Here is a 23997-nt window from a genome sequence, read left to right on the forward strand (position 1 = left end):
AACTACGGAGAAACATTTTGTACCGATGTACCGATGGGGTACAATTTGTTAATCATACAACAGAGAGCACTGGGAAGCGTCAAGGCATAGTTGCTAAGTTCAGGTCTTTAGACTAGGCAATAGAACAGGCAATGTTGTTATTGTTTTGTTATGTTTCCGTTTCCTTTTGTAGTTGGGCCAGGATGTTGGCTCAAATGGAATCAAAAGTTCTGGTTACTAATAGCATGTTCCTACTATGTATCATAGTTATGGTACAGGATTTACAGTATGACAACTATTTGATATTTGCTTTACGTTTATTATTTTCTTGACACTATTTTATTTCCCACAATGCTCTTTTCTTTCCTACTCTTGGATTGTTTCCCCCTCCCTAGTGATGGCCATTATATTGACCGAATTCACTTTGATTATTCACGCACGACAACACTGGTCCTTGACACTACAAAATGTGGATAACTCACACGTAGCATAGGTGGAGGCAAAGGGAGGTATTTAGTTCTTGACAGCATGGGTATCTACCAAATTGAGAGCTTGGGATTCTGATCGTGAGCAAGGTGCAAGAACCAAGGAATTGTTACCTAGAAATGAAATCTATTGTCACAATGTAAGGAGATTTAATACCTCAGCAAAGAGATACTGCTTATTTAGAGGTCAGGTCCGCCCTGACGTGGTTTGCCTTCAAGAAAGCCACCTTAAAGCCCCTACAAACCTTAAACCAACAGACTAGCCATTTCAATACCACGTCACATCCAGATCTAAATCCAGAGGGGTATCTTTGCTTATTAACAGAAATGTGTCCATTACACCATATGAGGTGGAGTTGGACAAGGAAGGCAGATGTGTCATAGTGGTATGCAAGATTAATAACACTTTTTATACACAACAGTAAATCTACATGCCCTAAATTCCAACCAGAAGAACTTCTTACATAAGGTGTTATCTAAAACTGCTCCAGTCCATAGGAGAAGGACCTTCCTCTGCGGGTACTTTAACTACATAGTGGATCCACAAATGTACTCCACCATACACTACACTTCAGACATTCACTACTGTTCCACAATTGTAAAACCTATGCTAAGCTGATATTTGAACACAATTTGTATGATTTGTGGAGAGTACTGAACCCAGGAGAGAGGGACTTGACATACATTTTGCATGTTCATAAATCCTACTCCAGTGTTAATAGGATTAAATTGCAAAGCACATACATAGATCAGATCTTTGAGTGCTACAAGGGTAGCATCTCCTGGTCGTACCATCCACCCATCATAGTGATCCTAAAGGATGCATACAACAACAAGCATAGAAGTCCATGGAGGATAAATGAGGAGCGAGTGGGAGTTGAGAACGAGCTTCCGCTTGCAGGCTCTATGCGCAATGACGACAGATGTAAAATTTCCACAGAATTGACATTAAGCAGCCCGGTACAGAGTTCAGGGCTGCCCATGTCACGTGTGCACTAGCCCCCAGCACACAAGTTCCAATAACTCAAGCAGAAATACTGCACATACTGACAGATGTTTGAACCAATGTTTTCTATTTGTCTCCCTAACTTGCTTTGTGTGCCATTGAAATGCCTGAACTAAACTGGATTGTGATGTAATTTGCCAAGTCTTTAATAGAAATTAAAAAGAAAACAGAGCATCACATAAAAAAGATTAACACAAGTTATAGGCGATTTTCAATATCTTTTTCAATTATCTAATTTCCAGAGAAGTAATAGTTGGCCTTTAAAGGAGCTCGTAACTATATTACTGAAGTACCGATTATTAAAATGCTCTTAAAGGGACTCTATAGGCACCCAGTCCACTTCAGCCTATTGAAGTGGTCTGGGTGCCAACTCCCATCACCCTTTTATAAACTGCAATAATCGCCTTGTAGGGTTAAGTCCTTCTGTGTTCTTAGACGACTTTTAGTCGTCTTAACTACGCTGGATATCCTGACTCTATGCATGAGGACCTCCAGCGTCGATGGAATCCCCGTAGGAAAGCATTGAAAAATGCTTTCCTATGGGGAAATCCTAATGCGCCGCGACCATTGCCACGCATGCACATTAGGTCTTTCCCGCCGGTGGACGTCGGCAGGGGAGGAGCATGGGCAGAGCCTGACCCAGCGCCGAGGGACATCAGGTGCTGGATTCAGGTAAGGGTCTTAAGGGGGATTTTAACCCCTTTTGCAACATCAGATGGGGGGGCAGGAGGAAGGGGGGCACTCCAGGATTCTACAGTGCCAGGAAAACGGATTTATTTTCCTGGCATTAGAGAATCCCTTTAATTATCACAATTATTCACTTTTTAAACACTGTCTAGCTACCCAGGAACTTTGCAAAGATTTTTGGAAAGCATTTATTAGGGATATGACTGGTTTGGATATTACACGGATTCCAGAAATGTCTGTTAAGACATTCCCACTGCCTATTTGATTACAGGACTTTCACTAGGTTCCAGAGGATGATATTCAGGAAGACAGCCACTATAGGTGGTTTTAAACATGCAATGTAAACATTGCAGAGTTAAAACTTCAGGGCTTTTGCACCCTAAGTGAGATGAAATTGTCTGGGTGACTTTAGTGGTCTTTTAAAGCCTACTCTGTTGAGTGTGGCATGGAACAGCAGAACATCATTAAGGGGGTTAAATATAAATTTTCATCAAAAACCAGACCTAAACTTTTTTTTTTTTTTTATCAAAACGTTCTAATGAGAAATGTTTATTTTTCAGTTCGACAGAAACCCAGCCCAAGACCTGCAAGAGATGAAGATTTTGAAGGATCTCCATGGAATTGCAATAGTTGTACTTTCCTCAATCACCCAGCACTAAACCGCTGTGAGCAGTGCGAGATGCCACGATTCACCTGAGCTCACTATAAACAGCTTCACTTTGCTTGAGGTTTTTCTACAGATACTATCTAGCATGCAAGAGAAAGTAAGGGACCTTACTGTACTCAAAATGTACCCACAAGCTGAGCCCAACTGCAGTGGTTCCAATGGAAAGATAATGGCAACAAATGCGATTTAGGCATTTAAAATCTGTGGCAGGACAACCTTGTTGGTGATCTACCAAAGGTCTCTTTGCAGTCGTGTGCATGCAAATGATGGAGGTCTTAAGATGCTGGTCATTAGGTTGACATCATTTGTTCTCCAGAAACATTCTGCATAGGGGAATGAAGGGTTACAGATTTGCAGACCAATTATTTTGGACTTGTTAAGCGGAAAAGATAAACAAAAAAAAGAATTTCCTTTTCTGCTTCCCACATGTATCCTGCTGAATGAAGACTTTGGTTGGGAGCAGTTGTAGTATAATGATATTTTATGAAGCTTATAAAGAGAGAAGTAATTGCTGCTTTCTTCAGGGTAATTAAGTCCCATATGAAATGAATGAATTATTTAAAGAAAAAAAAAAAAAAGCTGTTAAAGTTGCGGGTGAGAAATCAAGGTTTTAGCCTTACTGTCATAGAGCACATTATCTGGTGTGATATTGCAGTCTCCTTTGTTTGTGCTGTGTCCAGCAAGCTGTATCATCAAACTACTGGTTATGTTCACAATCTTGGTATATAACAAGAGCTGAAGATGGAAATATTGCTGCATGTGTTTAGTCCTCTATCTCTCCTAGATAAGTGATTCCTATAGCTTATAGGGACATTATATGTGACCATCCAGTATGAATGCTAATTTACAGCCCAGGCTACCTATGCCAAATGCAGAAGTATTTGAAACAGAAAATAAACACTAATATGAATGCTTACATCAAATTAGAAAAGTGTCAAAATAGGACTACTCCCCCACACTCTTTTCATGTTAATCTGTGTTACGTGTTCCTGATCTACTGAATCTTTGACTTATTAATAGGTATTTCTAGTCCCGTATCGGTGTGTGTATGTATAAACACACATTCAGAAATTAATTCTTCTTTAGAGCTTCCCATTTTGTGAATGATGCTTGATGTTTACAGCACATAAGGTACTTTGTGCCCCCGGTGGACCCACTTGACATCAATTAATATAAAACGCAAGAAATCCAATATAGCTGTGTTATTTACACATTGTTTATAAGCCTGCTCAAAAAAAAAGTGATGGCAGAATTAGAAATATTGTGCACTGTTTCTTTTTTCCTTTTCATTTTTTTTAAGATAACTATTTTTAATATTTTCTTTCTCCGTTTGAACAAAATACACAGAGAATTAAAGAATATATGGATTTTAAATCATACTGGTACTTCTAATGCATCTAAATTCCTGTATTGTGAAGGTTATTGGTTTGCATCCTGCAAGTTGCTAAAATAATAAAGCACTCAAATGTTTTGTGAAATCACAATATTTGTATTTGAGCTATTTAATATTATTTTTTGTTTTTTTTGGGGGGGGGGGGGCGAGGGATTTTTTAACAGAATGCACTTTATTGTATAAAAAAGTAACTTGTTGACTAGGATAGTATTTATTAGAGCCATATTCATTCATCTTTTGATTTTGTTCCTTGAAAACACTGTTGATAACCAGTGCACTAAAACACTGTAATGTGTATAAAGCAATGTCTTTTTTTTGTTTGTTTGTTTTTATTGTTTGTTTGTTTAGGAACTCAAGTTTTGGAAATGTAATTAGCTGGTCAGCACACTTTCGGTCATGAGCTCAATGGCCCATTATTTGATTGTAACATAATGCATGTTGAAATTATGTCCAATACATTCATAACAAGTCTATAATTCACAAAGGAAGGCTGAAAAACAAACGCTAAACCATTTATTGAAGGCTGTAATATGGGGCCTGACAAATATGATGTGCCAGTGTTAAGCAGTGAAAGGCCACCAAAATTAGTGAGAGTTTTGACCTAGAGGTTACAAGCTACTGGTGTAAAATGTGCTTTACTGATTTACAACCCACAAACTTTCTTGCAAATGTATTGATTATTTGAATTTCTTAAGAGATCTGAAGTATTTGTGCTCTGTATGTGTTCAACACAATTTTTGTATCTTTTTCATTAAATCGGGGACAACTTTGTCTCAGAATTTCACCTATGCCTGACACTGGGCAGAACTACAATGGTGAAGCAGTGTCATTTTTCCCAGGAAACTAGGTCGGTCTAAGGATATTCGCATGGTACAAGCACCTGGCAGATAAGGAAACAGGAGCAGAAGAGGTCCGTCCAGAAAAAGGATATACAGTTGTGTTAAAAATTTTGCATACCCTTGGAGAACTGGTAATATATGTACCATTTGTAGGTAATAACAAAATGGCACAATCATAAAAGAAAACATGGCAACAAAGAAAAAATTGAAATGATCGCTATTCAAAAGTCTGCATACCCTTCGTTCTTAATACTGTGTATTGTCACCTATAGCATCAATGACAGCGTGTAGTCTTTTGTAATAGTTGTCTATGAGACCCGTAATTCTTGCAGGTGGTGTAGCTGCCCATTCATCTTGGCATATGCTTCCAGGTCATGCAAAGTCTTTGGTGGTCTTGCATGAAACGCACGTTTGAGATCTCACCAGAGTGGCTCGATGATAATAAGGTAAGGAAACTGTTATGGGCACTCCAGAACCTTCACATTTTCTGCTGTAACCGCTGGAGAGCTGACTTGGCATTGTCTTAGGGTCATTATCATGACCCATTGACTAAGGGTCATTGTCATGTTAGACCCATTGGCTTAGGGTCATTGTCATGCTGGAAAGTCGAAGAGCGTCCCATGCATAGCCTTCGTGCAGAAGAATGCAAACTGTCTGCCAGTATTTGCTGATAACTTGCTGCATTCATCTTGCCATCAATTTTCACAAGATTTCCCGTGCCTTTAGAGTTAATAACATCACCAAAACATCAGTGAGCCACAGTGGGGATGGTATTTTTTTCACTGTAGGTCTTGTTGACCCCTCTCTAAACTTAGCGCTTATGGCTGTGACCATAAAGCTCTTGTAGATACAAATATCCATGTTGCTATCTATCCTAGCTGTTCATATAAGGGTTAATTTGAACCAAGAATACATTTATCATTTTATCTCCTATTCTCGGAAATAGGATTTATATAAAATCCTAGTTACAGGAAAAGTACTGATTTCGAAATAACTTGTTAATTGTCCAAAATATCGGTATTTGTAAATATCTGGTTTTAATCAAATGTGTAATGCGTTATATAACGAAAGATTATAACTAGAAACAGCTGTTTATAACTTGTGAAAAACAAATTACGGAATTAATGCTCATGACCCCCACCGACATGAAAATGGGGTAGAAATGCTACTGACGTATAATTAAAATTTGAATTGGTTATTGAACAAGTCTCTGCTATTCATTTCCAATTTCCAGAGCTCTGAATGAGTTGGCAAATATCCATCATCCATAAAGGGTCCGGGCTGATTTAATCCCCAACAGCTCTATTTTAGTCTTGTCACTCCAAATTGCAGTGTACCAGAAGCTGTGAGGTATGTCAAGGTGTTTTGTTCAAGTATCGTATTGTGCTCCTTGAAACAACCACACTTTATTTATTTTTGTATATCGAACAATTCTTCTGGCAGTTGTGGCTGAAATCTTTCTTGGTCTATCTGACCTTTTCTTGGTATCAAGAGATCCCTGAATTTTCCACTTCTTAATAAATGATTATTCAGTACTGACTGGCTTTTTAAAGGATTTGGATATCTTTTTATATTCTTTTCCATCTTTATAAAGCTCCATTACCTTGTTACGCAGGTATTTTGACAGTTCTTTTCTGCTTTTCTATGGCTCGGTATCTAGCCTACTCAGTGCATCCACATGAGAGCTAACAAACTCATTGAATAGTTATACACAGACACTAATTGCAATTTAAAAAGCCACAGGTGTGGAAAATTAACCTTTAATCCCCATTTTACCTTGTGTGTCTGTAACAAGGCTAAACATTCAAGGGTATGTAAACTATTGATCAAGGCCATTTGGGATGATTTAAAAAGGAGCCAAACAACAATGTGATATGAATGGCTTCATATGATCACTATCCTTCAATGTAATAATGTATTTATTTATTTATTGCATGATCAGTCAAATTTCCTAAATCAATGCCAAAATTTCACAATTTCTGCCAGGATATGCAAACTGTAGCTCCTAAATTTTCTTTAGTAATTAGCGAGTAGTAATTCATGGACTGTCCAGGTTTGCAATAGCAAGTAGCATAGAACTAGTGTAGATTTTAAGCATATATATGTGTGTGAAGGCTTTGCCTGGAGTTGTGGGACCTACTTAAGGGACCCCCCTCTTACCTACATTACCTTAGTGGTCTGACGTTCTGCATAGGATTACTTCCAGTTCAGACCTGTCGAGACTTCCAGGTCACGTTTCCTGATGTTCCTGTTCGCAGTCTTTTGGCGGTTCACGGTCTGTTTGATGCTAAACCATGAGTCATACCTACATCTACATTCCGGTCATGTCCCCCCCTCCCCTCCCACGCCATTTGGGGTCTTATCTGGGGCCCAGAATGCATGTAGACTCACTGTAACTTTCAACTAAGACCACCCATGGTCTCCACGCTATGACACCTCAGGGAGCGTTTTATTTACATTGCCACTTTTTTCTCTCTCTCGGCATTCCGGCAGGTGAACGGGGGGGGGGGGGGGGGGGGGGGGAGAGAGGCACTTACACCAAATAGAGCAATGCAGAGCTACATATCTGTAATATGCTGAGTATGATATGTTACATGCAGAGCAATATATATCCTTAACATACAGAGCAATATATATCTGTAAACATGCTGAGCTATACATATATATGTGTGTGTGTATATATATATATATATATATATATATATATATATAGAACATGCAGAGAAATATCTATCTGTAATATGCAAAGCAATATATATCTGCACCATGCAGAGCTATATGTGTCTGTAACATGCAGAGCTAAATATCTGTAAACTTGCACAGCCATATATATCCGTTATATGCAGAGCCATATATATATGTAACATACAAAGCAATATATATCTATAACATGCAGGGCTATATATATAAATACAAATTCAGACCACCCAGGTGCAGTAAATCAAATTAAAAAAAGGATAATTACTTCCTTTTTGGTCAGGTAAAACAAAAGGACTCCTCTTAGTCCTCACAATACATGGAAACAAAATAGAGTATACCTAGACCTATAGGAATAAAAGAAAGCGCTTATAGGGGATTAACGTAAAAACACGGATGCCCCTTGTGTTTATGTCACACTCACAGAATTTATGTAGTTTTCAGGCACATCAAATTGATGGATTTTCCCAGATTCCTCAGAGTTAGGATGGTAGGTTTAACATGTAAAAAATAAAAAGTAGCATAGTATAGCACTGTTGTAAAATAGAATAACAGCTTTAATGGTTACACTTACAATATAGTAGTGGTAAAAAAGCCCATTAAGACAATTCTGTTTCTCCCATCAATGTGGAGCCAAGACATTCTTGTGGAAATGTCAGGCAGGCGAAACAGATACACACAATAAAAATAATAAAAATGCCAATCAATGAAAGTCTCAAATCTCTACGGCGTTTCGTCTGGATCACCAAACTTCCTCAGGAGTAATGCTTCAAAAGCATTATTCCTGAGGAAGGGTGATCCAGACGAAACGCGTAGAGATTTGAGACTTTCATTGATTGCCATTTTTATTATTTTTATTGTGTGTATCTGTTTCGCCTGCCTGACATTTCCACAAGAATGTCTTGGCTCCACATTGATGGGAGAAACAGAATTGTCTTAATGGGCTTTTTTACCACTACTATATTGTAAGTGTAACCATTAAAGCTGTTATTCTATTTTACAACAGTGCTATACTATGCTACTTTTTATTTTTTACATGTTAAACCTACCATCCTAACTCTGAGGAATCTGGGAAAATCCATCAATTTGATGTGCCTGAAAATGACATAAATTCTGTGAGTGTGACATAAACACAAGGGGCATCCGTGTTTTTAAGTTAATCCCCTATGAGCGCTTTCTTTTATTCCTATAGGTCTAGGTATACTCTATTTTGTTTCCAGGGCTATATATATGTAACATGCTGAGCTATATATATATATATATATATATATATATATATCGGTAACATGCAGAGAAATATATACATACAGAGCTATATACATCTGTAACATGCAGAGCAATGTATATCTGTACCATACAGAGCTATATAGATCTATAACATACAGGGTATATATTTAGGTGTCCTGTTCCATATTTAAATTCTATCCTATTCAAGTGTCAACTCAAGTATGACACAATCCTGGTCGTATAGAACAGTGTATGCTCTTCAGATCTCATTATCGCTTTCCAGTGACTAAGGGGATGAGAGGAGGGGTTTACTCATAGCACCTAGTGGGGAGTGCCTCATTTTGTACAGATTATGACATACACTCCTTTTATTATCATTAAGTATAGGCCTCTCCTTCCACTTGGGTGGAAGTCTCTGTTTCTGTGTTGGGTTGTGACCAATTTCTGACCTAACTGAAAGGCAAGTGGGTTGCAGGTAAGTTTTGCCTATTTCCCCACAACATCTCCCCCCCCCCCCCCCATGCTTTCGGCTAGTTGTTACTGGCTTATTCAGGATCTGGTCAACCACTAGTGGTAGACATTTCTTGCGTCTTTGCCTCGGTCACAGTGGTCCTGCGAGATCAACACCCTTCCTCCATGCTTGAGGTATATTCGCCTCTTGGGCCAAATCATAGAAAGCCGTCTCGCACGGATGCATAGAGAGGGTCTCCCATGTCACTCCCTTTCTGTCTTATGCTTTAATTTTCACCGAGAAGCCAACATCCCGCCACAACGTTCGGTGGCTAAAAAATTCCCATTGCGCCAACGCATAGAGCCTCTCAAGCCAGTTGGCATCTAGCAGAGCCTCACCTATCACCATACATAGTAAATGGCTTCGCCACTTGGCACTAGATAGTAGGCATGTGCATGGGGAAAATTTTCGGTTCGGCATTCCGAAATTCAGGATTTTCGCAATTCGGGAATTCGGCACTTCAACATTTCGGCAACTTGGCCACTTCGGCAGTTTGACACTTCGGAAATTCGGCAACTTCGGAATTTCTGGACTTCGGCACTTTGGGACTTCTATTTGTCTTTCAGACAAATTTACTAATACTAAGTAGAAATGACTTCGTATTAGTACATTTTGCCCCTACTCGCTATACCACGAGTAGGGGCATGTCTAGTAAAAAGTGAGCAGCCTGTGGCTGCTCACTGTTTTTAAAATAAAAAATAGGCCCCTGGCGGGTGGGGGCCCTAAAGTAAAATGATGAGGGGGACCTATTGTCCTCCCCCCTGGCCCTTACCCCTGAGTGGCGAGTGGGGGCCCTAAATTGGAATAAGGGGGGGACCTAATGTACTCCCCCCTGGCCCCCACCCCTGAGCGGTGGGTGGGGGCCCTAAATACTAAAAAGGGGGGGACCTAAGGTCCTCACCCCTGAGCGGCGGGTAGGGGCCCTAAATACTAAAAAAGGTGGGGACCTAAGGTCCTCCCCCCTGGCCCCCACCCCTGAGCGGCAGGTGAGGGCCCTAAATACCAATAGTGGGGGGGACCTATTGTCCTCCCCACCCGGTCTCTACATTTACCTGTCACAGCACTCTGATTGGTGGATTTCAAACCAACCAATCAGAGTGCTCTGTCATTTTACACAGCGTGGGAAAGTTCTTTGGAATTTTCCCACGCTGTGTAATTTGACTCATAACTCTGATTGGTTACCTAATCCTAAGTAAAAATGACTTTGTATTAGTAAATTTTGCCCCTACTCGCTATACCGCCCCCCCATTTGTATTTAGGGCCCCCACCCACCGCTCAGGGGTGGGGGCCAGGGGGAGGACACTAGGTCCCCCCCCTATTAGTATTTAGGGCCCCCACCCACCACTCAGGGGGAGAGCATTAGGTGTCCCCCCCTTATTTTACTGTGGGCCCCCACCCACTGCTCAGGGGTGGGGGCCGGGGGGAGGACATTAGGTCCCCCGCATTAGTATTTAGGGCCCCCACCCACCGCTCAGGGGTGGGGGCCAGGTGGGAGGACATTAGGTCCCCCCCCCTTATTAGTATTTAGGGCCCCCACCCACCGCTCAGGGGGGAGGACATTAGGTCCCTATAATAATTTTGGGCCCCCTACCCACCGCTCAAGGGTGGGGGCCATGGGGGAGGACATTAGGTCCCCCCCATTCTGATTTAGGGCCCCCACCCGCCGCTTAGGGTGGGGGCTCGGGAAGGGGGACCTTTTTTTTATTTATTTTTTAAACAGTGAGCAGCCACAGACTGCTCACTGTTTAATAGACATGCCCCTACTCGCGGTATAGCAATCTTTACTTAGTATTAGTACATTTGGCTGAAAGACCAATTCAGATCTTTCAGCCTTTTAGTAGATAGCTCCCTAATACCGTGGGAATTAAGGAGTTATCTACTTATTCATTCCTGTCATTACACTGACTGGCCAAGTAACTTACAACAATCAAGTAACATACATTCATTTAAAATGTAAGTGTTGCAAATGCTTACATGTGAATCCTGGCTATGTTTTGTATACTTTTTATTTAAAATTGTATACAATGGGGGGCGGAGCCTAACTGCCGAACCAGGCAGACGCAACTCGCCAGAGCTCCGGCAAAAGAGCACCTACACTGGGACTCGTGCTACTCGACCCGAACCCATTCACAACCGGGACACTTACCAGAGTCTGGAGAAGCACCCGGAGAGTATCCTGAGCCGAAAAAAAAAAAAAAGTGAAACTCCGACATCGGTGACGGCACGAGCCGCGACCGCGGCCTACCACACGTGCGCAGACGGGAGGCGGCCGACCCCGCTGCTCAGGTACCTGGAGGCTCAACGCACAGTGTAGATCCCACCAGAGACTACCCCCCCTATTATTATTATTATTATTGCCATTTATATAGCGCCAACAGATTCCGTAGCGCGAGGGTAATCCTGGAACCCTAAACAACCCACAGCAAACATGGGGCGCAAGCACAGGAGACTAGTGCAGATGGAGAGGAATGCACTACAGGATATAAGACTGTCCTTTGAGAGAACACCCCCTCCAGCACTGGCACCCGACCACTACAGCGAGCAAGGGGCCTCTGATGACTCCCTTGAAGAGGAGGAATCAAGTAATCCACCTCACCCAGCTGGATTATACCTAAGAGCTGACTCCGATGAAGATTCATCCCCATCCACTAAGGGAGACATAAAGAGGCTACTGGTGGACCTGAGAAAAGTGTGGAAGTCAGACCTCCAAGAAACATAAGCCGACATAAAGGCCCTGCAGCACAAAGTGTCAGGGGTTGAGGTCAGAGAGCAGGGACGAGACACACAACTCCAGACAACTGTACAACAGGTGGAGGGTCTAGTTTCACAGGTCAAGCAACTACACAAAATGGTGACTACACTGGAGTCCCGACAACGGAGACGAAACGTACGCCTGAGGGGCATACCTGAACAGGTAGATGGGGGGGACGTAATGCCATATGTCCAAAGGCTGATTGTCTCGATGGGTGTTCAAACAGCCGCAGACACCTCATGCATCCAGTCCGCCTTTCGGGTACGCAGGGCTGCAGCGGCACCAGTGGACGCACCAAGAGACGTTATCGTAACAACTAGAGACATTGCGGTGCGGTCCGCCATCCTAAACAAATCTAGGACTGTGGGTCAGGTGCATTTTGAAGGCCATGTCATCTCCATATACAGCGACCTCCCATTCCCTGTCCTGGCAGAACGAAGGCAGCTGGCACCGGTGGCCAAGAGGCTGCGAGACTGCTCAGTTAAATACCGCTGGAACGCAGAGGGCTCGCTGGCCGTTACACAAGGCACGGAAATGCTCACTCTGACTTCCTCGGACAACCCAGAGACACTCTTTCATAAATTGGGGCTACCAGCTGCCAGCGCATCGGAAGAGGCAAACCAAGCAGATCCACCACACGAGAAAGGGACCTCGGGAGGGGTGAAACCACGAAGCGGCCTGGCCAAGAAACACACATCTAACACCAGGGACAGTACGGACATGCCGTAGCTGTTACTGTTAATCAGACTATATGCTATCTTCGTTGCTTTAGGCGTCATATACGCAGTTGCCGGCCACCCATGTGACCTATAGCTATACCTAACTACTGGACAAACACTATTGCTTTTGCTCAGGGCCTTCCCCCTGTCTTTTGTCTCTTGTTTTTGTATGTCTTTAATCTTTATCGCAACCTGCTGTAACAGTGTTTGCTGATCTATATTGAGATCTACAAGATTCTCTAAATGTTTATACCTCATATATAATGGTACAGAAGTATACATGTGTATAACTGTAATAAAATGCAAATTTAAAAAAAATTGTATACAATGTAACATTCTTCTTCTTTCACTGGGTAAGTATATTAGTACTTAGGCAATACTGTACTTCGGCACTTTGGAGATTCGGTAATTTCGGGACCTCGGCAATTCGGACATTCGGAAGTACCCGAATGTCCGAATTGCCCGAAATTCGTCCGAATTCATATTCGGACCGAAACGAATTGCACATGTCTACTAGCTAGCCAGCCAGTAATCCAAGCTTTTCGGTTACTGATTTATGTTTGATATTTCTTTTAGTATGTCTCAGATTCCTGAAGAAGCAGACAATGTATCCCTCCCCATTACTCCTTTAGGTCCATGTCACCTTCTCGGAAGGGCGACACCGGTAGCCCAACTTCTGTCAGGTCCTGGACCATTCTCCGTATTGATATAGATTCTTTTAAGTAAACAAATAAGTTTGAATGACTATCTGTTCCTGTCCAAATTAGAGATGATTAAATTGCGTATACGCAGAAGTAAATTCACACTGACACACGGAGTTCAGGTTAAAAGAACTTCGAGAAAATTTAATGGCATCTGAATAAAAAGCGGTCTCGCAGACCCTTATAAAAGCAATATTACATCATCATAGAATATCAAGATAACAACAAATAAACATTATTAATTGGATTAGGTGTTAAGTGGTTAAGTCAATACCCTCCCATCAATATTATTAATTGGTTTAGCTGTTAAGTGGCTAGTTGGGCATCCTCCCATCATGGGATGTCGTCATCTTTGACACGGGAGTGGACATAAGATACAAGCGCCATTGTTGTTTAGCACGAGGCTCGCTCGATGGGAGGGGGGAGCTGGCAGCCAGCCATTTTGAGTACTTGGCACCATTTAGCTTCAAGGTTAGTTTCTCAAGCTTTAGTGAATAGACATTTTATTAGTACAGTTCTCATGATCTAACTATGGCATACAATGTTTCATACTACAGGAACTTGACTGTTCCGGTGCTGCTCATAACCTTCTAGAAAAGCATTTCCTTCTAATATTCTAAATACTATTAGGAAATAGAATAATAGTCAATCAATAATAGGTAATTTAATAATTCTACAACAGTATCACTGCGGGAACTTCAAAGACACAGTATCCCTTTCCCTGCCACAGCCAGGAAAGCAGAACTATTTAAACTCATTCTGACAAGTACCAACATCTCAGGGTTTGGAGAAGGGACAAGTGGTCCCGGCAATTCAGATCTTCACGTCATGGTGGCCTCACTTGTGGCTTCCATAGAGAGGGTCAATGATAGACTGGATAGGATCGAGGCTTGGAACCTCCCTATATTATATTCTGTGCCCTTAGTTACTGGTCTACCCGGTTCGCTACTGTTGCAAACTGGTAATATACTGTCAAGTTCAGAATCCCATATCATAAACCCAGTCCTCATGGTTCCTGCAAATCTCATGAAAGATATCCTGGAAGGCAAGGATGTTAATCTTGTATCACTACGGATTGCCTCTCATGATATAGCGGCGAATCGCACATATGCTCACGGTGATATTTCTGTTGTGTTGCAGGCTAGGGACCCTAGACTAAGTAAGACATTGTCTATCCCTGATTTTGTTATTGCTTTTGAGATTTATAGGGATGTCATATGCTCTGTACACCCACATAGATGAGAGGAACTGGATCTGTACTTGCATAAGCTGGTGGACTTTGGTAATCAATACGGTGGCTCGTCATTTTATGATTACCACTGGTCCTTTTCGGCTAAGGCGTCTGCAATTCTGGCTCAGTTCAACGTCAAAACTGACTGGAGCCTGATGGACACTGAGCTAATTTTGCAGGCACTTTGCCGGACTAAAGACACCAGCTAGTGCAATCTGTGCATCCACCTCACATGCCTCGGACTATTGTCCCATCTTACCCAACTCCATCCATATGACTTTCCCAGGGGCACATACAAGCTCTGACAAATCAGGCTAGGACAAGTTTGGCCGTCCTATTGTTAATTTGGGTAAATCACAGTTGTTTAATAATTTCAATGTAGGTACTTGTGGTTATAATGCCTTCCGCTTGTTGCACGTGTGTTCTCACTGCTTTAGGGCTCATGCAAAGTCTATGTGTCCAAATAAAACTCATGCTAAACCTTACCTGATCTCAGTGAATATTAGTTCGCTGGCTTGTGCTTTAGCTACTCACCCTTCCAAACACCTAGTTGATTTCTTGATAGATGGTTTTACTGAAGGGTTCCATACAGGTCTTATTCACATTCCTGCTGGCATTTTCAAATGCAATAATCTCCAGTCAGCTTTAGCTGATACGGACACGGTCGATACACTGTTACAACTAGAATTGGAGGATGGGTTTTTAATGGGACCTTTTAAGGTGCCCCCATTCTCCAATTGGAGGACTAACCCTATAGGATTGGTCACTGGGGAGTGTTCTGGGAAACACAGATTGATTTTAGATCTCTCTGCATCTCACTCCATGGCTATACCTAGCCTTAACTCTTTAATTTCAATCGGAAAAGAGTTTTCTCTTTGGTATGCCACAATAGACAATGCCATAAACCCGATTATTACTGCAGGGGTTGGAGCCTGGCTGAGTAAGACGGACATTATTAACGCCTTCAATTTGCTACCCATACGTCCGTCTCTATGGCATCTGCATGGTCTTAATTGGAAAGGTCTGTACTATTTTTTTTTACAAGACTCACTTTAGGGTCGAAAAGCTGCCCTAAAATTTTCGGCACATTCGCTGAGAACTTGTATTGGCTTCTATTGAACAAATGCAGGTGCCATACAGTGGTACACTATTTGGATGATTTTCTGTTTGTCGAAAATAATTCCTCTCCACCTAGTGATTTAACCAAGGCCATTTCATTTTTTCATAACTTGGGGGTGCCGGTCTCTCCCAAGAAAACAGAAGGCATCCTGCAGGCTATTGACAAATTCTTACAAGTGGGGACCTGCAATCGCAAGGAATTGCAATCTCTGTTGGGTTCGCAAAATTTTTTATTTCGAGACTCCTTTGCGTACTACCCAAATTGTCCGACTATTTTAGTCGTATTTCCTTGGATTCCCAGGCTACGGCTGACCTACTTATTTGGCGCAAATTCCTGGTCCAATGGAATGGGAGGAGCATGTTTCTCCCACAGCTATCTATACACACTCCAGTCATCTGGTCACATACTGCAGCATCCACAGGTTTTGCGGCCATATTTGGCGACAAGTGGCTCTGGAGTAGTTGGCCAGAGGAGGTGCAGCTTATTGAAGGGTTCTCCCACACCTCAGCCTTATTTGAGGTATACCCTACTGTAGCAGCAGCTGTGGTCATTCATGGGCGGGTTGCTTGGTGCGTTTCTTTTCCGGCAAGCTAGCTACCTGCCGTATTGTTAACAAAGGGCGTTCCTCCTCACTAACTATAATGAGGTTCATTAGGACACTGACATGGTTGGCTAATGGTTGGCTAATCACTTTTATCTGGTTTGTGGTCATTCTCCCTGGGTTTTTAATACTGCAGCTGACAAGTTGTCTGGCTTTGACTTCCAGGCCTTCAGAGAAACACTACCCATGGCCTCACTGATAGCCACTGCCGCCCCTCCATTGCAGGAGCTAGTAATGAATTAGAAGAGTTATTGGATCATAGTCTCCTCTTGACCAACTTGGCCCTTTCGTAAAACATGCAGCTGTCTTATAATAGAGCTTTCTCATTGTAAAAAAAATTCATGTTGCAACATAGCCTTGTTCAGTTGTTTGACATCTCATCTCTGGTAGCTTTCACAATTTTTTGGCACCTTAGACTCAAATTGTCACATAACGCTATCAAGCTGTATTTAACCGGCATTCAGAACCATATATATACATTATTTCCAAACAACCCTTGTTTTCAGTCTTCATACCCAATCAAGACCATACTGAAAGGCATACATAAAGCCAGTAACACTACTCCACTTCAAAAGTTACCCATTCACAAATAAATATTTAAAGGGACACTCCAGACACCCAGACTACTTCTGCCCACTGGAGTGGTCTGGGTGCCAACTCCCACTACCTTTAACCCTGCAAGTGTAATTATTGCAGTTTTTATAAACTGCAATAAGTACCTTGCAGGGTTAACTCCTCCTCTAGTGGCTGTCTTCCTGGTCTATAGCACAGGTTTTCTGTGCTATAGTGTCGCTGGACGTCCTCACGCTGTGAGGAACTCCAGCGTCACTAAAATCCCCATAGGAAAGCATTGAAAAGCATTTTCAATGCTTTCCTATGGAGAGGTCTAATGCACCTGCACGACATTGCCGCGCATGCGCATTAGGTCTCCCCCGCCGGTGGGCGTGATCAGTCTCCCCCACCAGCTGACGTGATGAAGGGGAGGAGCGTGAGCGGAGGAAGAAGCAGCGACGTGGGACATGTCGCTGCCTCTGGTAAGTCACTGAAGGGGATTTCACCCCTTCAGCAACCGGGGATAGGAGGTGGGAGGGAGAGGGGAACTGCAGTGCCAGGAAAACTGATTGTTTTTCTGGCACTAGAGAGTCTCTTTAAGGATATGTCAGACTTGTTAGACACAGCCCCTTTCGAACGTTACAAATTCAGTCATCAAGACAGCTATATACTTGGCCTATTATGGATTTCTTAGGCCACACGAATTCACCATACATAGTAACAGAATCTCATGAGAATGCCTTAAACAATCTTTTCTAGTTAAACATCAAAATACTATGTCCTATCCTTGCCCATTACAAAAACGAGTATGTCGGTCAATCCGTTCAGATCACTTATTATCCCACTCTAAATAAATGGTGCCTGGTTAAGGTTCTGGATTCATATCTGCAAACACTACCACCTCAGTCAGATATCCCTCTGCTGGTCCTCCACGGGCCGTCCTGACCACCTCAAAGTTCATGCAGTATGTACGGGTGTTACTGACTAGACTAGGTTTGAACGCTAGTAAGTTTTCAGGACACTCTTTCAGGATAGGGGCAGCTTCAACCGCATCTTGTCAGGACATGCCAGTTCATGTCAAGTCACTAGGGCGTTGGAAGTCATCCGCTTTCTTTCTGTACATACCTCAACCTGTGCTAGAAATGGTCAGCTTTTGTTAAATTGTCATCTTGAGATATATTCTTTGTATTATGTTTCCATGTATGAAAAAATATTCTTTGGCAAGGCACTTCTATTTCTGCCCACTTTATTACTGGACTACCGCTTACGTCGGTTTCGGCACACATCAACCGACTTTGTCCTAAATACAGGTTACATCAATACACAGTATACATTAACATTACAATGGTTGCCCCGAACACAAATCAATATATACACACATATATATAAAAATAAATATATTATACTTTATAGCAATGGATCTATCTATATAGCACCATGGTTTCTTAGCTCTTTACAAAAAACACTTCACGATGGCATATGTGTTGGCATGTTTTGCTTTAATTTTGTGTCCATTTTCAAAAAAAAGTAAATATGTCCAGTAGAGTACGGCTTTTCTGCAAACCATGTATGTCTGGACATATTGTGTTCTCAACTTCTTGTGGTGTTTTCTCCATATTTATTCCCACGCCATGATAATTTTATTAAAACTGACAAAAACCCCTTTGTTCGGTTTGCTGTTGGAATAAAATAGATCATTAATACATAAATAATAGCAAGTCAAAGTAAAAGACAATAGAAGTACTGCATCTATTTTAATGTATAGGCATTTCTTGAGGAAATAATAAACAAGAACTTAAAGGACCACTATAGTGCCAGGAAAACATACTCGTTTTCCTGGCACTATAGTGCCCTGAGGGTGCCTCCACCCTCAGGGTCCCCCTCTCGCCGGGCTCTAGGGGGAGGAAGGGGTTAAACTTACCTCTTTCTCCAGCGCCGGGCAGGGAGCTCTCCTCCTCCTCAAGAGCCGCCCGCGCATTCAGCCAGTCCATAGGAAAGCATTCTCAATGCTTTCCTATGGACGCTGGCGTCTTTTCACCGTGAAAATCACAGTGAGAAGCACGCAATCGCCTCTAGCGGCTGTTAATGAGACAGCCACTAGAGGCTGGATTAACCCTAATATAAACATAGCAGTTTCTCTGAAACTACTATGTTTATAGAAAAAAGGGTTAATCCTAGCTGGACCAGGCACCCAGACCACTTCATTAAGCTGAAGTGGTCTGGGTGCCTATAGTGGTCCTTTAACTACAGCTTGTGACTACAAGCCTTTTTCTGAAGCATGCTTTTACTCCAAATCTATGGAGAATTGAAAATAGCATCTCCTTATACACGTTGTGTAAGGAGAAGACTAGCATTGATTTTACAAATTCCTTCTGGTAACGTAAACGATCACAGGAGATTTGATATTCAGTGTTTACTTCTAATACCATGCATATTCCATACTATGTGTTTCTTCTAGTTTTATTTCCTATTTGCTGTAGGTGTTTATTGCTCAACATAAACAATAGCGAAACACTCAGTCTAGTTTATCTGAAGATTATACATCTAAGCTGTCCAGTTCAGTGTCTAAATAAGAGATATTGTTAAAGAAACATTCCAAGCACCATAGTCACTACAACATACTGTAGTGGTTATGGTGCCAGGATTGCCCTGGAGCCCTTTGTTTGTGAATGACTTGAGAGCTTACCCATGGTAGGTCAGGAACCAGTCACCCGTACCTGTGCAGCCAAAAAGCTACAGCAAGGGTCTAGCTCATTTGTTGACCGCGGCAGATGAGCACTGCTGGACTTAGCTCCTTGCTGGAGCTTCCAAGCTGCAGAGGAAGAGTCAAATAGTAGACTGTACAAATAGTAGACTGTAGTGGTTATGCTGCTTGGAGTGTTCCTCTAAGAGGAATTTATAAAAAAAATATATGGAATTAATACCTAAAATATGTGGATATGTTTTGCAGCCATTTTTAAGTGGAGTATGAAAAGGTTTCATTTGGCTAGGCTTCACAATCTGATACTAGAATAAAATAGCTAATGTATTGATAAAATTGTTAGCAAATGTTTCTGGCTAGAGAAATGTACTTATGTACTCTTATACATTTTTGGATGCAATACACACAGCCTTACAGACCACGGCTTAGAGAAGCAGTTCTATTTAAGGCAATGGGGGAGGAGGGGTTGTGTGTGTCAGACTATTAGAAATGTTACAAAAATAGTAAAGGAACACCTTTGTTTGTTTATGTATGCAAAAGACAGTTAGTTAGTGTTGCTGTTATCCCTATTAATCTAGTGTGTTATAAATAATCTTGTCACAAATATAGATAATAGAATAGAATGAAAAGCAGGATGGCGGATTTTGTTTTCAGCTATATTGGACCACAGTTTCACTTAGACATGAAATATTTTACATATAAGGTTACACTTAATTTACTGTACCTCAGTATAGAGATACAAGCTATAGTTACTCCTACAGAGTGCCAAGAAAATTTGCATCTCTATACAGAGGTACAGTAAATTACAAACAAACAAACAAGCATATAACCTAAGAGAGATGATGGACATGTGTGAGACAAAACGTAAGCGAGGCAGATAAGGTCAATTCATAAGACTGGATGGAATGGACATAAACAATAAATGATACCCAAGTTATTACAAACAAAACTGAAGCCTAGTAACAAATGCTAGATATTCCATATACCATATGTAGTTGAAGTAAATGTATTTTAACTATTTATTTATTATTAAGTAAGCCATCATACCATAAAAAATAACGAGCTCCCTGAAAAATACCATCGTGCTTTCCAACTTCACTGCCTTCCAACTCGACTCCCAGGTAGGCATCTTCTCTCCCGCAAAGGTGGCCCTTGTATTGTATTGTTCCCTTGCTTATTTTACCTCCTGGTCTTGAGAATTTCACTAAATGTCCAACTTTCAGGTCTGCAATACTTTTTGGAGCAAATGGGCGTCGAGGTAAACTGGACAAATAGGGTCTGTTGAAATGAAAACAATGATTAATGGACAAAAAGAATTGTTCTACAGTAAATTGGCCAGATTTTCAAATGCAGCCACTCTATACCTTGATTACCTTTTGTTGAAACATGGAATGCTATTAAAACAGATGAACTACAATTACTTGTCATCACTGCAAGCAGCATCCATTTCTAAAAATGCACTTTTAAATAAAATAACATTATTTTGATTATTTTTAACTTGCCTCTTTGCTCTAAATATATATTCCAATCTCACTGTGGGAGGAAAATATAAATATTTCCAAATGATGCATAGAAACGCCAACACTTTCACTCAAACCTTGGCCAGCTCCCATTGTTGTTGACCGAAGAGTTCCATCCAAAACTCTATAAAAGCTTTCGACAGGCAGATAATTCTAGGATGTGTTAGGAGAACTGAAAAGGATGCAGCAGTGCACTTGGTGACCTGATTACATGGCAATGCCATCGGGGAGATTTATGTTCTGTTGTAAGAAGTGGTGCAAAAATGTAAAAGCATGGTGTCACCAATGTCACCTGAAGGTCCCACTAGTTTTCAAGGTGATGATTTCACTTTGAGAAATCTGCCCTTATAAGCTCTATTAGGCAAACTCTGGAGACAGAATGGGCTGCATATCTGAGATCAGGTATTTGAGAACTTCTGTTGAGGTACTGGGACTTGCTTTCTGTCCATTTTCTATTTATTACTACAATTTTACAAACTATCATATGGGTGTCTATATTATGTATATTACTTTTCATTTATCCAAAATCATATATTGAAAAAAAAAAAAACATAAAAATTACAGGAGATGTCTGTTTTACAATTTTCCAAACAATTGTACATATTAGATTACAATGACATAGTGCTTAAGGTCTGTTTATTGTAGATCTCAAGACTGTGCAACACATTTTAACAATGCCACCCGTAGCTATTCAGTTAGTTACCTGGGGTCCTGAATGGCTGTGCTTGAGAAAGCTCTAACAGGTCCAGACTTTGGGCTCTTGTGGAGTGAATTCCAAAGATTGCTGTCTTTACTTGGACTAGCATAGATGTTATCACTACCCAACTCCTCAAAAGAGCTGCCTTTAATAAAAAAAAAATCAATCTCAATACATATTCATGCGTGGTGCATCTTAACCCATTTACTGCTTTAAAGTACTAGGTTGCTCTGTGCTCGTTTTTTATTTTTTTCAAAGAAAGCATACAATTTTAAACATTTACTGATAGTTGTATTATTTATGTCTGTAACTTTTACGGTATATACACAGTTATATAAATTGTATTTTACGTGCTTTATTTTCTATATTAAATTAGATTTCCCAGCAAAAATATATATTTTATATTAACTTTGTGTAAATACATCTTTCGAGCAATCCTCAGCATATCCACCGATGTTGTTGGCAAAGGTCACTATAGGAGAAAGTAGGAGAAACGTCTACACGTATTTGTAGTGGTGAAACCTTTCAAGGTGCATTCAAGAGAACAGTACAGGTTAGGTGCAATGATTACAATTTAGCAATAAAGAGAAACTGTCACCATTTAACTGTCCCTCTGCTCGCCCACTGCGATCTTCTTACAGAGCTGAGTGTTACCCACCTCTGGTCTGCCCCACGACATCCTTAGTAATGCTAAAATCTAAACTAAACAGAGTTACTTGCTGATTTGGTGAGCGTTCATTTCAGAAGATGCACAACTTGAACATTTGCAGCAAATGCAGGAGCTTCAAATCTATCTTTCTCTCTCCCTCCCCACATATATACATATAATAATAGTGTAGGTTGGATTGGCGTATTAGTCCAGTACTCAAAATGCCAAAATAGCAGGGTATTACAGTATACAATGATACCTTTTTTATTGGACTAACATAATATTTCAAAGACAAGCTTTCAAGAGTTTTCCTCTCTTCTTCAGGTCTGAAGCAATACTAATCAATCTGATAGAGTTTAACACTTAAAACAACTGATGTTAGACAAGAGGAGGGAGGGTGAGTGGGGTGTCATAAATAGCAGAAGATGTGCCTGAAAGTGAAAGGTGCAGGTTGGCAGAGAATAGCCAGACAAAGTTAGTAAACAGAGGAGAGTCAATGAGCTAGTTGAAAAGAAAAAAAAAAATTTAAAAAAAAACCAGAGAAAAAAAAAAACAAGAAAACAGCAGAGAAGGGAATGCAAGTATATAGCTGCATATATGTATGTATATAAATTGATCCAATAAAGGTGAAGCGAGAATATTGAAAAGAACTATATAAGACATTAAGATGTATGTTTATAAAACGTTTTGGTAGTGTGAGAAAGCCAGAGTCTACATTAAGTCCTTCTTTTCTGGTGTTAAAATGTCTTTCGTTAATGAGAGTCTTTGAAATTCCCTTTAAGAGTTGTAATCCTGAGGTTTTGGATGGAGTGACCAGGCTGGGTGAAGTGATGACCAACAGGGGTACAATATCCGTTTTCCTTGTGGTTATTGATTTAGTGTCTGTGTAGATTCATTCTGAGATGCAGCTTAAGGACAGTTTCTCCAATGTAGTAACCTTTGTCACACACTGTACACTGTATCATGTACACCACATTTGCAGATGTGCACGAATATGATCCCTAAATGTTGTATAATTTGTTTTTGTGTCTGGCTGTGGTTTTGCCACATAAATGTTGACACAGTTTGCAGAGTGATTTGTTGCCATCCTGTGTGAGCTCCTGTTCTGTGGTTAATTTGCTGCGGACCAATCTCTGTCTCAGGTTGGGTGGTTGTTTGAATGCTCGTATGGGGGGGTTCAGAAAATATTTCTTTGAGTGTGGGGTCCTCTGAAATTAATGGTTGTAATTCTTTAATAATTTTACGTACTCCTTCTACAGTTAG

The 23997-nt window shown here is 41.0% G+C and overlaps 2 protein-coding genes across 3 annotated transcripts in view; both read left to right on the top strand.

Annotated features, from left to right (window-relative positions):
- The window catches only part of TAB3 (TGF-beta activated kinase 1 (MAP3K7) binding protein 3), a 60205-nt gene extending 55897 nt beyond the window's left edge, over nt 1-4308 (top strand). For both annotated transcript variants that reach the window (XM_063457896.1, XM_063457905.1), the window contains exon 8: nt 2718-4308. In XM_063457896.1, coding sequence (XP_063313966.1) covers nt 2718-2854 — 137 coding nt within the window. In that variant the 3' untranslated portion in view covers nt 2855-4308. The remainder of the gene's footprint in view (nt 1-2717) is intronic.
- TASL (TLR adaptor interacting with endolysosomal SLC15A4) overlaps nt 1-23997 on the top strand; it is a 358686-nt gene that overhangs the window by 89825 nt on the left and 244864 nt on the right. The gene's annotated exons all lie outside the window — the stretch shown is intronic.

Source organism: Pelobates fuscus, chromosome 1 (genome assembly GCF_036172605.1).
Source record: "Pelobates fuscus isolate aPelFus1 chromosome 1, aPelFus1.pri, whole genome shotgun sequence".
Taxonomy (NCBI): Eukaryota; Metazoa; Chordata; class Amphibia; order Anura; family Pelobatidae; genus Pelobates; species Pelobates fuscus.